Raw genomic sequence first — 18928 nt, 5'->3', positions numbered from 1 at the left:
CATAACACCACCAATATAGGACGTATTTGCTGACCATTCCAATAGGGGGCTGTAATGAGAGATATTTAAGAGTAGAACACGAGTTTGATATATAATATCAGGTAACTGAACGCCCGCCCCATCCCCCAAAACGGTCATGTTTGCCGATTATGGAAATATGGGGCTCAAATGAAAGGTAGACCACGAATCTGATATCAACATTCGGGACCAACTGTCTAGAGGACGTCCCACCCACATAACAAGCCCCAAATAGAACGCATTTGCTCACCATAACAATTTGGGTCTTAAAGGGATTGGATCTCGATTTTGATAGTTTTTAAGGCCCATACAACAAAACGGACCTAGTGGAAGGTATTTGTGGGTAGAAAACGAATTTGATATCCAATTTTTAGGCCAATGACAATATGGGGTTCAAATAAATTATATTTGAGAGTAGAGCACGATGCTGATATATTTTAAGGGCTACGTGTTTTGAGGGACCACCCCACTCCCCAAAACACCCCTAATCGGCCATATTTATCGACCTTGTCAAAGTGAGGCTCAAATAAAAGGTATTGGGGAATAGAGCACGAAATTGATACCCACTTTCGGGGCTAATTTTTTAGGGGTCTACCCCTTCCCCAAAACAACCCACAAAAAGCAATTATTAACTGACCATCGCAATATGGGGCTCAATAAACGGTATTTGGGAGTAGAATACGAATCTGATATCCACGCACGCTGGTTAAGTTCTTGAATGGGCCAAACCGGCCCATATTTGGATATAGCTGCTATATAGACCGATTTTCCGATACATGGTCTAATATCCATAAATGCTTTATTTTTCAACCGATGGATTGTTTTGTTACTGATTTTGACATACCTTCAAATTTTCATCCAAATCGGTTCAGATTTAGATATAGCTCCCATATATATGTATCGCCCGATTTGCAATTAAATGGTCGTAGTAGCTAAAATGTTCAACCGATCTGCACAAAATTTGGCATGGATTGTTTTGTTATTGATTTTGACATATCTGCAAATTTTCATCCAAATCGGTTCAGATTTAGATATAGCTCCCATATATATGTATCGCCCGATTTGCACTTTAATGGCGGTAATAGCTACAATTTTAAACCGATCTACACAAAATATGGCGCGGATTGTTTTGTTACTGATCTTAACATGTCTGCATAATTTTATAAAAATCGGTTCAGATTTAGATATAGCTCCCATATATATGTATCGACCGATTTCCACTTAAATAGCCGTAGTAGTTATAATTTTTAACCGCTCTGCATAAAATTTGGCACAGATTGTTTTGTTACTGATCTTAACCTATCTGCAAGATTTCATCAAAATCGGTTCAGATTTAGATATAGCTCCCATACATATGTATTGCCCGATTTGCACTTAAATTGCCATAGTAGCAACAATTTTCAACCGATCTGCCCAAAATTTGGCACGGATTGTTTTGTTACCGATCTTAACAAATCTGCAAATTTTCATCCAAATCGGTTCAGATTTAGATATAGCTCCCATATATAGGTATCGCCCGATATGCACTTAAATGGTCATAGTAGCTAAAATTTTCAACCGATCTGCACAAAATTGGGCATGGATTGTTTTGTTACTGATTTTGACATATCTGCATATTTTCATCCAAATCGGTTCAGATTTAGATATAGCTCCCATATATAGGTATCGCCCGATATGCACTTAAATGGTCATAGTAGCTAAAATTTTCAACCGATCTGCACAAAATTTCGCACGGATTGTTTTGTTGCTCTTAACATGTGTGCGAGATTTCATCAAAATCGGTTCAGATTTACATATAGCTCCCATATACATGTATCGCCCGATTTGCACTTAAATGCTCGTAGTAACAACAATTTTCAAACAATCTGTTTGCATTTTTAATTGTAGGGTAGGTGTAGGGTATTTTATAGTCGGCTCCGCCCGCCTTTTGCCTTTCCTTACTGGTTTTTTGTCAAAATCTTTGCTTTAAAACTTTTTGCCCACACAAATCAAACAAACCCGATTTCAAAAGTCCTATTTTGTTTTCTAAAACACTAAGCCTTTAATAAGGTTGTTAAAGAATTGCCTTAAGCAACAACGGCCTAACCGGCGGCAGTCTAAGGAGGTGACCTCCAACAAAACCGAACGTTACGAAACAAAACGCCGAAACAAAAACATAAACACACATAAATTGGCTGAGAAAGTTTCTAATAAAATAAATCCACTGCTGGCTATTGCCAGGCTGCGAACTTGGCTCACTGAATGACTGCAAGGCTGGCTAGCTGTTTGTTTGAATAGCTGGCTGGCATTCTGACACGCCGCTGGGCTCGGGGGAATATGACAGCCCACCTTTGGTGGTTTTTGTAGTCATCATAACTTTCAACAAAGTTATTTTGACAAACCAACAAAACAAAGAGCCATAACACACTCTCAACGGCAACAAAACAAAAACACAAAAAAAAAAAAAGTCGAACCAAAACAGACTTTTCTACCTTAACAAGAAAATGAGAAAAACGTCAACAGCAGCAACCATGGCCATAAAAAAAAATAACCGTTCAAATGGATTTTTAACTTGAGCAAATCAAATGTTAATCATACATCCACAAGGAGGTCATCATTTTCCGTTGAATAAACGGCCAAAAGCCTTACAATGTCCAAGGCTGTAAAAAAACACGCCACTGAAAATGCCACTTAACAAAGAACACCGCCCCCTACCCACACTGTTACTCAGAAAAAACAAAAAGACAAAAACGAAAAACTTTTTGTCATCTCCTTAAGAAATAAAAGCCTTAAAAAAGAGCTGGCTGGAGACTACCACACCAGGCAGGAAGTGAACTGTTTAAAGAAATTATCCTTGAAGGTCCTGCGAGTAGCATATTGTGCAGTGTTGGCAATGAGTTCTAGCGAAAAAAAAAACGAAATTTTATGGTGAAATTTGTTTTTAAAAGAAGTGACAAAGTCATTTGCTGTAAATGACCCCATCAAAAGAGGCTCAATTAATTGTTGTGTCCAAAACTTTCACTTGGCGATGGATGGCAGCCCAAGCGGCAAGTGCAGTGGTAGGAGTGGGCCAGCTTTTGCTATACACTTTTATAAACTGAGTTTTAATCACAACTTGTCAGGCAAATAAATAAAAGAGCGGAACAACAACACCAAAGAAAACAAAAACAAAAACAACTTAAATGGGGTTTTCCAAGAACTGTTACAAAATAAATTTTTAAAATTTATTTCGTCAATCGCTAGAGCGTAACTAGCGTAACACCACCACCGCCACATAGCCATGATCATAAAAAGTTACAACAACCACAAATTGGATACTTCAGAATGAGCTATAAACGCTGCCAAAATCCTCAGTGGGTAATCTCAGTTTGAAAAGCAAGATTTGGAGGAATTTTCTTTTGAAACAGTCAACTGGGAAATTAAAAATTTAGGTTGAGTTCCTTTCGACTCCCAACCAAGTCAAGAAGAAATTGAAGCGCAGATATTAGAAATTCGCTAGTTGAGAAGCTCTAGTATAGGTGAAAGATTTGAATCAGATTTTCAAAAGCAGTCAATAAAATTTGATTGGCCACCTTGTATTTGCTGAAAAAAGAGGGCACGAGATTAAGCCTATCCCATGGCTTTATAGACATACCTCGAGGTTTGTAAAGGGCGCATTGTGCACTGTAGCAAATGAAATGACAGCCTTTCAAATCATCTTCCAAGCCCTGCCCTTAAAGTGGTTCAAGTCCGATATAGTGTCTGATGATTACTTCCCATATATCCTGCATACAGCGTTGCAAGCCGCAATCCATATTTTGTTGGTGGCCTTGTAACCCAATGTGACCACTGTACAGTATCAGATGAAGATTCCATCCTAAGCCATTGATCTTCTTTAATTGTCAAGATTTTTTTATTAACAAATGCTTAAGGAAGTTAAAACAAGTAAAAGCGTGCTAAGTTCGGCCGGGCCGAATCTTGGATTCTGCTAAAATATGGGAGCTATATTAGGTTATAGACCGATTTGGACCGTACTTGGCACAGTTGTTGAAAGTCATAACAGAACACAATATGCAAAAACAGAACACTATATAACAAATCATATAAAAATCGCGGCTAATAAGGGCTCAAGAAATAAAATCGGATGATCAGTTTATATGGGGGCTATATCATGTTCTTGACCGATTTGGGCCGAACTTAGCACAGTTGTTGAGAGTCACAAAGGAACACTGTTTGGAAAATTTCAGAAAAATCGGATGAAAACTAAGGCTTTCAAGGGCTCAGAAGTCAAATCGGGGGATCGGTTTATATGGGAGCTATATCAGGTTATAGACCGATTCCGACCGTACTTGTCACAGTTGTTCGAAGTCATAACAGAACACTATGTGCAAAATTACAGCCAAATCGGACAAAAATTGCGGCTTGTAAGGGCTCAGGAGGTCAAAACGGGAGATCGGTTTATGTGGGAGCTATATCCAAATCTGAACCGATATGGTCCATTTACAATCCCCAACGACCTACATCAATATCTAGTGTCTGTGCAAAATTTCAAGCGGCTAGCTTTACGCGTTCGACCGTTATCGTGATTTCGACAGACGGACGGACGGACGGACGGACAGATCGACTTAGAATATCGAGACGATCAAGAATATATATACTTTATGGGGTACTAGATCAATATTTCGAGGTGTCACAAACGGAATGACCAAATTAGTATACCCTCATCCTATGGTGCTGGGTATAAAAAAATCTAATTTTCAAATTTTGAAAAACTTTTATTTTATTATTTTTATACCCTCCACCATAGGATGGGGGTATACTAACTTCGCCATTCCGTTTGTAACACATCGACATATTGGTCTAAAATCCCATTTGGCTAAAATTGGGTATGAAGTCTTTTGTTTTGACTTCCAACCATCATACTTAGTACGGCCAAAATCGGTTCATAACCTGGTATAGCTCCCATATAAAATGATTTCCCGATTATATTTCTTAAGTCTATAGAGGGCACAATTCTTATCCGATATGGCTCACATTTTGTACAACGACTTTTCCAATGATCTTCAATATGCGTGACGAATAAAAGACTGAATCAGTCTATAATCTGATAAAGCTCCCTTAAAAATAAATCTCCCGATATTACTTCTTGAGCTCCTATAGTGCGCAATTTCTACCCAATTTAGATGAAATTGTACACACATGACTTCTACTACGATCTCCAACATCCAGACCAAGTATGGTTCGAATCATGGCAGTTTTTCTTATACCCTACACCACAACTGTGGTACTGGGTATTATAACTTAGGGCATTTGTATGTAACACTCAAATGGAAGAGAGAAAGACCCATTGATACGTATAGCGATCGAATCAGAATCACTTCCTATGTATGTTTTTCTCTTCGCCTGTCTGTCTGTCGGCCTGTCTGTCCACCTGCATGTCCATCTGTCCATGTTAATTTGTGTAGAAATTACAGCTCGCAATTTTTATCTGATCGTCTTCAAAATTGGTATGGGCATGTTTATCGGCCTACAGATGAAGCCTATTGAAATTGGAAAAAATCGGTTCAAATTTTAATATAGCTCACATATATATATTTTCGTCCGATTTGCTGTAATAATGCAACAAAATGGTCATTTGTTAACCGATTCTCTTGAAATTTGGCAGGAAGGATTTTCTCTTGACACTCGTCATAAATTTTATGGAAATCGGTTCAGATTTAGATATAGCTCTCATATATATATATCGCCCGCCTTTCACTTCTAGAGCAACCACAAACTTTTTTTTTTACCAATCTTGCCAAAACTTTGCACAAGGCTTTCCCCGACTATTATCACATTATTTAAGAAGTTTGTTCGAAATCGGTTTAGATTTAGACATAGCTCCCATATATTTGTTCACCCGATTTTGAGAAATATTGCAATAAATTGACCATTTGTTAACCGATTCTCGAAATTCGAAATTTGGCAGGAAGGATTTTCTTATGACTCTCGACATAATTGGTGAATTTCATAGAAATCGGTCCAGATTTAGATATAGCTGTAATATAAGCGATTACGAGAAAAATTCTCAGATATTGTGGTAGTCGTTGAGGTAAGCGTTGTGCAAAATTTTTACAAGATTGGTCGATAAATGCGCTTGCAAACATTTTGCACAACGCTTACCTCAACGACTACCACAATTTCTGAGAATTTTTCTCGTAATCGGTTCAGATTTAGATATAGTTCCCATATATATGTTCGTCAGATTTTGGGTTATTTGCAATAATATTATCATTTGTTAACCGAAGTTATTACAGTTTGAACATATTCGCTCGAAATGTGTTACGGATTGTTTAATAACCCATCTGAAAACATCGGCCGAGGTTCATCAGAATTTGATATAGCTCCCACATTGTACTAATAGGGTAGGTGCAGACGGCACCGCCCTACTTTTGCCCTTCCTTACTGTTTTTTTTTTTTATTAATTGAAAAAAAAATAAATTGGCAGCTATCAGTCAGTTGGGCATTGATACCATACCATTGGCAGACGCGTTTCTAGGCTGGTAAGACCCTCGTCAGTGCCTAGTGTATCATACCCGTCCGTCTGTATCATATTTGTCCAATTTAAGCTTAGATTTTCCGCAATAATGCTTACATGAAATCGGGAGACCACCGTAACACCAAGGTTAGCATGTCCGCCTTTGACGCTGAACGCCTGAGTTCGAATTCTGGCGAGAACATCAGAAAAAATTTTCAGCGGTGGTTTTCCCCTCCTTATGCTAGCAACATTTGCGGGGTACTATGACATCTAAAAACTTGTCTGCAAAGAGATGTTGCTCTTAGGCACGCCGTTCAGACTCGGCTATAAATTGGAGGCCCCTCATCATTGAGCTTAAACTTGAATCAGACTGCACACATTGATATGAGAGAAGTTTGCCCCTTTTCCTTAGTGGAATGTTCTTGGACAAAATTTGCATTTTGCTAATATGAAATTTACACACGTGGACAAATTAACCACCAATCACATGTGAGTCAGTATTTTTGAGAAAGATCTCAAATAATTCGAATTCTCATCTTAACCATATGCAGGCTGTTACATCCTCTAATGTTTGTAAAGCCATCGTGACTAGCATCGCCAGCTTATGACAACAACAATCCACCCACTACAAATTGTGGGGGCTTTATTGTTTTTGAAACGAGCTTCTCGTTTCTATATTCCAAAGAAACAATCACTGAAGACTGTTTTTATTTTCCAAGTACTGCCTCGTGCTCTGAGTTTCCCTCATCTCCTCCCTTACAAACGTTCTCGTGGTCATTTAAGCTCGATTAACGTATGAAGAACGATTTATTCAAATGGTATCTCTTTTTTATTTTATTTTATTTTATTTTATTTTATTTTATTTTATTTTATTTTATTTTATTTTATTTTATTTTATTTTATTTTATTTTATTTCATTTTATTTTATTTTATTTTATTTTATTTTATTTTATTTTATTTTATTTTATTTTATTTTATTTTATTTTATTTTATTTTATTTTATTTTATTTTATTTTATTTTATTTTATTTTATTTTATTTTATTTTATTTTATTTTATTTTATTTTATTTTATTTTATTTTATTTTATTTTATTTTATTTTATTTTATTTTATTTTATTTTATTTTATTTTATTTTATTTTATTTTATTTTATTTTATTTTATTTTATTTTATTTTATTTTATTTTATTTTATTTTATTTTATTTTATTTTATTTTATTTTATTTTATTTTATTTTATTTTATTTTATTTTATTTTATTTTATTTTATTTTATTTTATTTTATTTTATTTTATTTTATTTTATTTTATTTTATTTTATTTTATTTTATTTTATTTTATTTTATTTTATTTTATTTTATTTTATTTTATTTTATTTTATTTTATTTTATTTTATTTTATTTTATTTTATTTTATTTTATTTTATTTTATTTTATTTTATTTTATTTTATTTTATTTTATTTTATTTTATTTTATTTTATTTTATTTTATTTTATTTTATTTTATTTTATTTTATTTTATTTTATTTTATTTTATTTTATTTTATTTAATTTTATTTTATTTTATTTTATTTAATTTTATTTTATTTTATTTTATTTTATTTTATTTTATTTTATTTTATTTTATTTTATTTTATTTTATTTTATTTTATTTTATTTTATTTTATTTTATTTTCTGTTATTTTTTTTTAATTTTATTTTATTTTATTATTGCATTTTATTCTATTTTATAAATTTTGTAATTTTTTTTACATTAATTTTCAAATTCGAATATTTTCTTCTGCGAATGGTTATTTGGTTTAACTGAATCCCTTCTCATGACCTCTTCTAGACGTACATGCGATAGGCATGTATGAGTCTCTTTCTCCAAACAAGTTCGATTTTAAACGAGTTGCCCTTTTAGCTGCCACCTTCACAGGACTGAAGGTGTATACACATGGGCATAAATTTTTTTTCCACAAACATGATTTTGAAGACATAAAGTGAAAGGATGCTTGCCAAAATGCCAAGTTTGTGTGGCATCAATTCTTGTTACGTGATTTTTTTTGTGTTCTTCAAAAAAAAAAAAACTGCAAAGATCATTTGCCATACAGCCCGTTTCTCTAGGCTTTGGCACAAACGAATCCTTTTGGCTTCTTCAGGATGTGACTGTGTTGGTCTCAGGTCGTCTCCTGTTTGAGTTTTGAAGTTGACACAGGGTTTGGTGTCTTGTTGGCGTTTTATTGCCAACTCAAGTTGTGTTGCAAGTATGTGAAAAAGGCAAAAAAAAAAAGAAACAATTTGCTTGTTTTGCATTAAAAGAGACAGACAGACAGACAAACGGAGAAAAAAAATTACACTCAGACACATGGTAGGGCATATGGGGTATACAATGACTTGTTATGGCCGCCCCCACACACACTCCAACATACAAGCAAACAATTCTAAGTAGAAAAAAAAAGAAGAAAAAAAAACCGACCAGCAACGTTGCAAGTTGCAAATAAAGCCCAAGTGTATCTTTGGGACTCCACATACATATGCACATACGAGTACACCTGCAAGCCAGGACTTGCTAGGAGAGAAAAACTTTTTCTATTTTGTTTATGGGAATTACAAAGGAGGCTCCATGGACCCGAAAAGGATTCAACGACACATAGAAGTACATCTCTCGTTGTACGAATGAATGTCTTCTGTAATGGCTCTATGTGCAATCGCTCACTCTCGCAGCTACACATAAAACTTGAAAGTCAGACATTTGCCCAACACAAAATAGCATAGCTTTGAGTGTGTTCCTGCGCTGATAGAAGATAATCCCCAAAGGCCATGTCAACACTACACATTTGTATGTGGTCGCCGCCTTCGCTTCTGCCGCCTCTGCACCTTCTTCATCTTCTTGAAAGTCTCACTTGTGCGATGTTTGCTTACGCTTTTGCTTTTGCTTTCTCAAAATGATTGCGAAAACGAAGTAAAAAGTTATTGTTGTGGAAATCTTCCTTATTCTGCTTTGGCTACAATGAAAAAACAAAATCATCTTTGCTTCCTGGGATTTGCTGAACGGAACAAGAAAACCAAACCAACAAATAAACCAATAACCAAAAAAAATTGTGCTAAAGTGAGGCTCTGCTGATATTTGCCAATGAAAACGAAGGCTAAACAAATGTTGCCATAAACGCAAAAACCAAAATTTTCTATTTGGAAAACCACATTTTTTCTCACTCTCAATCGCCTTGGCGGTTAAAGTGTTGCGAAATTGAAACGAGGTTCAAGTATTAAGGGAGGAAACGGCAAAATGATCTCATAAATCCAAGGGCTTAATATTTGAGGCCCGCTTTTAGGAGTAAATTAAGAGACCTTCAAAAGCAATGAGAGCTGTATTTAGTCCCAAAATCCTGAAATTTTGGTTTGCAAACAAGTTTGAAAAATCAAAACCGAGAGTGAACGTTGGTCTTAAAAAAAGGGAAGGACCCTCTCCCCTTACTCTAATTTTCGAAAACGTCAGATCTAGAAGCTGGCTAAACCGATTTTTCTAAGCCGTTACAGTAACTCAAAAACCCCAATCTGGCAAACAAATGTGGAGTGGATATGAGGGGGAAGCCCCACCCATAGACCCCCAAACGGATATACAGACAATATTTGAGAGTATAAAACGAATTTAATATAAACTTTTCATGCCAATCCTTCGGGGTGACACCCCCTGCCAAAAGACCTCACACAAAGGACACATTTATGAACCATGCAATATGGAGTTCAAGTGAAAGGTATTTGGGAGTGGAACACGAATGTGATACAATTTTTCCTGAGTGGCCGCCATACTTCTAAAGCACCCCAAATAGGACATACTGAGCAACCACGACCATACATATGGGGCTCAAAAAAAGACATAGAGCAAGCATCTTACATCTATTTTCCAAGCCAAGTGCCTGGGTGGCCTCCCCACCTTTATCGCTCCCGAAAACATAAAAACGTGCAACCATGGCAATATCGGATTCGGTAAATCGGTCTATATGAAAGCTATATCGAAAAATAATTCGATCTAAACTATAGCCTATTTTGGCAACCTGTGGTCTACTTTGACCACCTGTAGGCTACTTTGACACCCCCTAGTCTACTTTGATAACCTCTAGTCTAATTTGACTCCCTGTAGTCTGCTTTGGCAACCTATAGTCTACTTTGACACCCTGTAGCCAGCTTTGGCAACATGTGGTCTACTTTGACACCCTGTAGCCTACTTTGGAAACATGTGGTCTACTTTGACACCCCGTAAACTACTTTGACAACTTGAAGTCTACTTTGACTCCCTGTAGCCTATTTTGGCACCCTGTGGTCTACTTTGACACCCTGAAGTCTAATTAGTCAACCTGTAGTCTACTTCGATATCCTGCAGTCTAATTTGACAACCTATAGTCCAATTTGACACCCTGTAGACTTCTTTGACAACCTGTAGTCTTTTGTGACTTTCTGTAGTCTACTTTGACTCCCTGTAGCCTATTTTAGCACCCTGTGGTCTACATTGACACCCTGAAGTCTACTTTGATAACCTGTAGTCTACTTTGACTCCCTGTAGTCTACTTTGACAACCTGAGTCAAATTTTACTCCCTCTAGCATATTTTGATAACCTGTAGTCTACTTTGACAACCTGTGGCCTACGTTGATACCCTTTAGTCTACTTTAACAACCTGTAGTCCTTTAAAAACATGTGTACTTTAACAACCTGAAGTCTACTTTGACTCCCTATAGCCTAATTCGGCACCCTGTAGTCCACTTTGACAACCTGTAGTCTAATTTGACTCCCTGTGGTCTACTTTGACAACCTGTGATCTACTTTGACTTCCTGTAATCTATTTTGACAACCTGAAGTCTACTTTGACTCCCTGTAGACTATTTTGGCACCCTGTGGTCTACTTTGACACCCTGAAGCCTACTTTGACAACCTGTAGTCTACTTTTACTCGCTGTAGTCACTTTAACAACCTGAAGTCTATTTGGCTCCCTGTAGCCTATTTCGGTACCCTGCGGTCTACTTTGACAACCTGTAGTCTACTATGACTCCCTGTAGTCTACTTTGACAACCTGAAGTCTACTTTGTACTCTACTTTGACAAGCTGTAGTCTAATTTGACTCCGTGTTGTCTACATTGACAATCTGTGGTCTACTTTAACTTCCTGTATTCTACTTTGACAACCTGAAGTCTACTTTGACTCCCTGTAGCCTATTTTGGCACCCTGTGGTCTACTTTGGCTCCCTGTAGCCTATTTTGGCAACCTGTGGTCTACTTTGACACCATGTAGTCTACTTTGAGAACCTGTAGTCTACTTTGACTACCTGTAGTCTACTTTGACTCTCTGTAGTCTACTTTGAGACCCTGTATTTAAGATCCAGTTCAAACTAAATTCATAAGCAATTTGTTCTGCCTGGACCAATACCTAACTAGTTCTACGTTTTTTTGTCTTTTGTACCACTGAGCGCCGATTGAAGGTTTCTCAAATTCACTTTACCCACAATTCTTTAGCCTCCCTCGCCTAGTGTGTGAATAATCTGATGACTTTGTTAGTATGCGTATTTGTGGATAAGTGAAACGCAAACCGCATAACAAACATACACAAAACAACAAACTACACAATCGCAAACACAAACACACACACACACAGATACAAATACACATAAACAAAAATAACCAACACATGCCCAACGAACTTTCTTTTATGATGTATGTTTATTGTAACACTTAATCAAAGCCGTCACCACCTTTGGCACACTCAGAGGTGGCCAAACAAAAAAAAACAACACATAGACACACACACACACACACATGCAGCCAACAAACAAAGCCAATATACACAAGCATGCAGAGCAACAACGATGCCATATAAAGCCATACACACCAATATAGGATACGAATAGGGAAGCCACATTTATGGAGATTGTCAGTATAAAGAGAGAGAGAGAGGGGGCAGGGGTGGCTAGAGAGATGTAGGAGTTACGCATATCAATACTCATATACATGGAACAAACATGCATCATAACATCTTTTTTATGGCATTGCATACTTTTAGGTTGTAGTTGTAGGAGGGGAGAATTGTTGCCAATATTGCCTGACAGCCAGAGAATTGTAGGGATTATTGAATTTGTGCCGAAATAGAAACATAGATACCAACACCAAATACCTTCCACACCCATACCCTCAGATTCACACTACTAAAACACCGGCAGCAGTATAACACCAACATGGCCACACAGAGAAATGATAACGACCACCAATAGCAAAAACCAAATCAACCAAAGGCAACAGCCACAAACTCAGGCGAAATATAACGAAAGCACAACAATTCATAGAATGCCATATAAGAGAAAAGGATATTTTCGGGGATATTCCTTTTGTCATTGCGGTTGGTTGTATTTGTTATGGTAGTTTTTTTTTTTTGTTATTTAGTTGTTGTTTTTGTTTTTGTTATAACAAAGGGATATGTGGAAGTGTTGAAATGATGAGTGGGTGCTAAACGGGGTGCAGCGGGAAGAGTTGGGTGTGGGTTGGGGTAAAAAGAACGATTTCTAATGTTTGTTGCATATATACATACCGAATACTTTCCTGGCACATATATGGGCTGACTATGACTATTGGGCAGATGACCACCACGACTGGAATTGCCTCGATGACCGTGGTGTCGTTGTGTGGCAATGCCACTGACTCCACTGCCACTACCGCTGCTCCCACTGCCACCGGCGGGATTCATGGGGCTGCGTTCAGCCCATGCTGCTTGGCGAGCATTTTCTAAAGCACTTAAAATATCTCCAAAGGGAGCCATTAACAATTCACAATAAACGGATGCTAGGCCCTCTAAATGACCACGTTGTCCATCCTAGAAAAAAGGTACACAGAGAGAAAAAAAAGAAAGAAAAGAAAGAAAGAAAAAAACAACATAAACACAACAAATACACACACTCTCATTTGCTTGATTGCTAGCTATTACAGAGAAAGAAAAAAAACACAAACACATACACACACACACACACACCCACATGACAACCACTTATACAGGTTACACAAAACTGTGTTGGTCCAGAAGGATTTCCTATTTCCGCTACCAGACCATCACCAAGTATTTTGTGGGTGTCTGCCTATTCAAGTGTAGCTATGTGTGTGTTTGGATATGTGTCTGTTGGTGTTTCTGTCAGTTAAAGCTTTACCCAACTGACAGAGTTCAAGCTCATTTTGTCATTTTCAAGTATGTCGCTGTTATACCTTGACAAAAATAACAACAAAACAAACAATACATGTGTGCTGGCATGAGTGTCTGGGTTTTGCATGTTAGACGGACGATATGTTCGAAATGGCCTTCATTAGGATATGCCTAAATGAGTATGGATGTATGTATGCAGGCGTATAAATGTTTGTGGAACTACTTGAATGAAATGCTAAACATTTTTCAAATACTAAATACACAGAAAAAAAAAGATTTATCGGAATTTTGTGCAGCTAAAAAAAGATCTGGGCTTAAAGAGGAGATTTATATATTGGACTATTTCAAAAATAACAAGTTTCCTGTAAGGAGAGGCTAAAGTCGGGCTCAACCGACTATATAATACCCTACACCAATGAGTCTACCTACAAGCTTTAAGACAGACAGACAGACGGACATAGCTAAATCTAAGATTCTAAGTCGTTCGGTATGCTTATCAATATGTCTAGCTCTTCCCCTTCTTAGCGTTGCAAACAAATGCACAAAGTTACCCTTAAATACCCTGTACTACAGTGATGGTGTAGGGTATAATAGGCCATTATGTTTGGCTGGGCTGAACTTTGGTTACCCACTGCCATTTACCAAAATTCCGGAGAAAAATGCACAGTTTATGAACCCAAACTCCATACGAACGTCAAGCGGTCGTACAACTCACTCTTCCCAATTACCGCGAAATCGGGCCTTACATGGTTTCAAGGAATAAAAACCAGAAGATCTGTTCATATTACAGCTATATCCAAATATCTTCCAATTGGTATTTTATTAGGGAAGGATATGAAGAGGTTTAGTGCATCTACCTCAAACTCAAAACTGAGTAATAAACCTGCAAAAACTTACTAAGTTCGACCGGGCCGATTCCACCGATATACCTCCCACCATGTATCGCAATTGTCAACTCAACGATATCTCCTATCTCTAACAAAAGACAATGGATAAGAATTGCTATGACATTTGAGCTATAGCAAGTGATGAACCGATGGGGGCCATACTTGGTTTGGATGTTGGAAACCAAAGTGGAAATAATTTTGAAAAATTTCATCCAAATCGGATAATAAAGGCCCTATGAGACTAAAGAATTATAATCGGTAGATCGGTTTATATGGGAGCTATATCGGGTTATGAACCTAATCGAACCATACTAGGCACAGTTATCGTAAAAAACATTTCATGCAAAATTTCAGCCCAAACGAGTAGAAATTGCGCCCTCTAGCGGCTTAAGAAGTCAAGATCCAAGATCGGTTTATTTGGGAGAAATATCGGCTAATGAACCGATTTGAACCATATATGTAAAAGTTGTTGGGAGATCGGTTTCGGGAGATCGGTTTATATGGAAGTTATATCAGGTAATGAACCGATTTGAACCACAGTATTCACACTTATTGGAAGTCGTAACAAAATTCAGCCAAATCGGGTTATAATTGCGCCCTCTAGCGGCTTAAGCAGTCAAGATCCGAAATCGGTTTATTTGGGAGAAATGTCTGGTAATGAACCGATTAGAACCATACTTGACACAGTTATTGAAAGTTATAACAAAATACTTCGTACAAAATTTCAATCAAATCGGATAACAATTGCGCCCTCTAGCGGCTCAAGAATTCAAGATCCGAGATCGTTTTATATGGGATCCGATATGGAACATTCTAGCCAAAGTCGTTGGAAGTTAAAACGGAACACGTCATGCAAAATTTCAGACAAAACGGCTAAGAATTGCGCCCCGTATAAGCTTAAGAAATCAAGATCGAAACATCCCACCGACTCACACTTATAGGAAGTATTCGTTCAAGCACCTAGCTTTATTCCTTCGAAAGTTAGCGTGCTATCAACAGATGGACAGACTGGGCTAAATCGACTTAGAATGTCCTGACGTTCAAGAATATATATACATTGTTTGGGCTCAGATGAATATTTCGATGTGTAACAAGCGGAACGAAGAAATTAGTTTACCCCCCATCCTATGGTGGAGGGTATAATACCTATTTATGGGTGAAAGATCTTCAATCGGGAGACCTGTGTAATAGAGTTTACATCAAAATATGATCCGAATTGAACTATACTCGGTACAGTTTTTGGAGGATCTAACAGGATCAAGACAAGTTTCAGTAAAATATGGTAATAAATGCGTCTTAATGGGCTCTAGAACTCAAATTGGGAAATATGATCCAAATATAAACTGGTCTAGACCATATACGATTAGGATGTGGAAGAGTACAACACAGGTCTCTGTGCCAAATTGCAGCAAAATTGGATTAAAAATGCGCATTTTATAGGCGAAAGAACTTATATTGGAAAAATGGCAGCCAGGGCCGTAACCAAGACTTTATTATGGGGGAGGCACATTACAACCACAAAATAATAATAACTACGTATACGCGCTAGAATTAGAAAAATAGGAATTTTCGGGTGGGGGCTTGGACCTGATAGCACCCCCCCTCCTGCCACAGCTACGTTCCTGGTGGGATAGAATCAAAAAAAATATATATAGTCAAAAATGTGCCCTATGCTAACGGTAAGAGATATCTCCTTAAAAATTCGAATGGTTATAAAAATCATGTGTAAATTTTCAAGGCCCTAAGTGGTCCGGGCGCCTGTTGGCAGAGTTCAAAATTTGGTCACCTTGGCACTTCGAAAAATTGTTCGGGCTGTCAAATGTTCATTTGTGGTGCGATTTTCAAAATTCTTTCTTTGCTGGATATTGCTCAACTTTCGCTAACTTTCGAAGGAGTAAAGCTCGCCGCTTCAAATTGTGCACAAATATTTCTTATCGGTGTAAGTCGGTTGGCATTGTAAATGTGCCATATCGGTCCATGTTAGGATATAGTTGCAATATAAACCGATCTTAACTTCTTGAGCCTCTACAGGGCGCAATTCTTATCCGATTTGGCTGAAATTTTGCATGAAATGTTTTGTTATAATTTCCAAAAACTGTGCTAAGTATGGTTCAAATTGGTACATAACCTGATATAGTTTCCATATAAACCGTTCTGGGATCTTGACTCCTTAAGCCACTAGAGGGTGCAATTGTCATCTGATTTGGCTGAAATTTTGCACGAAGTGTTTTGTTATGACTTCCAATAATTGTGCTAATTGTGGTTCAAACCGGTCCATAACTTAATATAGCTGCCACCTAAACCGATCTGGGATCTTGACTTCTTGAGCCACTAGAGGGCGCAATTCTTATCCGATTTGGCTAAAATTGTGTATGAAGTGTTTTGCTATGACTTCCAAAAAATGTGCTAATTATGGTTCAAATCGGGATCTTGACTTCTTGAACCACTAGATGGCGCAATTAGGCCACTAGAGGGCGCAATTCTTATCCGATTTGGCTAAAATTGTGTATGAAGTGTTTTGCTATGACTTCCAAAAAATGTGCTAAGTATGGTTGTATTCGGTCCATAACCTGGTATAGCTGCCACCTAAACCGATCTGAGATCTTGACTTCTTTGGCCCCTAGATGGCGTAATTCTTATCCGATTTGGCTGAAATTTTGCATCAAGTGTTTTGTTATGACTTCCAACGAAAGCGCTAAATATGGTTCAAATTGGTACATTACCTGATAATCCGATCTGGGATCTTGACTTCTTAGGCCTCTAGAGGGCGCAATTCTTATCTGATATGGCTGAAATTTTGTAAAACGGCTTCTTCCATGACCTTTAACATACGTGTCCAATGTGGTCTGAAGCGATCTATAGTCTGATACAGCTCCTATAAAAACCAAAAAACCAATCTCCCTATTATGCTTCTTGAACCCTACAAGGCGCAATTCATATCCGAATAGACTGAAATAGTACCCAATGACTTCTACTATGGTCTTCAACATTCAATTCATTTATGGTTCGCATCGGACTATTACTTGATATAGCTACAATAGCATAATTATTCATTATTATTATTCACTATCCATTATTCCCTATCCATTATTCTTTGTTTGCCTAAAAAGAGATACCGCGCAAGGAACTCGACAAATGCAATCCATGGTGGAGAGTATATAAGATTCGGCCCGACCGAACTTAGCACGCTCTTATTTGCTATATTCTATTCCTCTGTGCGATCTTTCGATTTGACATCTTGAGCCCTTGGAAGCCAAAATAATAAGTGATTGAGCTGAAATTTTGCACCAAATGTTTTGTCATGACTTTCAACAACTCTGCGAGGTACGGTCCAAATCGGTCAATAACCTGATATAGGTCACACATAAACCAATCCCCCGATTTGACATCTGGAGCCCCTCAAACCCGTAATTGTTATCCGATTTGGCTGAAATTTTGCACGGATTACTTTGTTATGACTTTCAATAACCATACCAAGTATGGTCAAAATAGGTAAATGTCCTAATATAACTCCCATATAAACCGATTTCCCAATTTGACATCATGAGGTGAAATTGGGGTGAAATTTTGCACGGAGTGTTTTGTCATGACTTCTAACAACCCTTCCAAGTACGGTCCAAATCGGTCAATAACCCAATATAGCTCCCATCTAAACCGATCTGCCGATTTGACATCGTGAACCCCTCGAAGTCTCAATTGTTATCCGATTAGACTGAAATTTTGCACGGAGTGCCATGACACCCAATATCCCTTCGAAGTACGGTCCAAACCTCCATAGCTCCCATATAAACCGATCTCCTGATTTGACATCTTGAGTCCCTGGAAGCCGCAATTGTTATACTATTTGGCTGAAGTTGTTTTATGACTTCCAACAACCGTGCCAAGTATGGTCCAAATAGGTCAACAACCTGATATAGCAACCATACAAACCGTTCTGACATCTTGAAACCCTGGAACCCGCAATTGGTTATCGGATTGGAGTGAAATTTTGCACGGAGTGCTTTGTTATGACTTTCAAAAACGGTGTAAAGTATGCTCCATATAGCTCAACAACCTGATTTGGCTCCCATATAAACCGATCTCCCGATTAGAAATCTTGCACCCTTGGATACCGCAGTTGTTATCCACTTTGTCTGAAATTTAGACAACCATGATATGTACGGTTGATACCGGTGTATGTCCTGAAAAAGCTTCCATATGGACCTATTTCCCGATTTACCATCTGCAACCCCCAGAAGCCGCATTTGTTGTGTGATTTGACATATTTATTATGACTTCCAACATCCGTGGTGAGTATGGTTCAAATAGGTGTATATCCTCCTATATAAACCGATCTACGGATTTGTTTTCTGAGGCCCCTATAATCTGAAATTTTTGCTAGATTTGACAGAAATT

At 37.4% G+C, this 18928-nt stretch overlaps 1 protein-coding gene across 1 annotated transcript in view; it reads right to left on the bottom strand.

Annotated features, from left to right (window-relative positions):
• LOC106092734 (uncharacterized) overlaps window positions 1–18928 on the bottom strand; it is a 437945-nt gene that overhangs the window by 140957 nt on the left and 278060 nt on the right. The window contains exon 3 of the mRNA XM_059362614.1: window positions 13044–13325. Within this exon, the coding sequence (XP_059218597.1) occupies window positions 13044–13325 (282 nt within the window). The remainder of the gene's footprint in view (window positions 1–13043; window positions 13326–18928) is intronic.

Source organism: Stomoxys calcitrans, chromosome 2, assembly GCF_963082655.1.
Source record: "Stomoxys calcitrans chromosome 2, idStoCalc2.1, whole genome shotgun sequence".
Taxonomy (NCBI): Eukaryota; Metazoa; Arthropoda; class Insecta; order Diptera; family Muscidae; genus Stomoxys; species Stomoxys calcitrans.
This window is presented reverse-complemented; position numbering and strand designations above follow the sequence as displayed.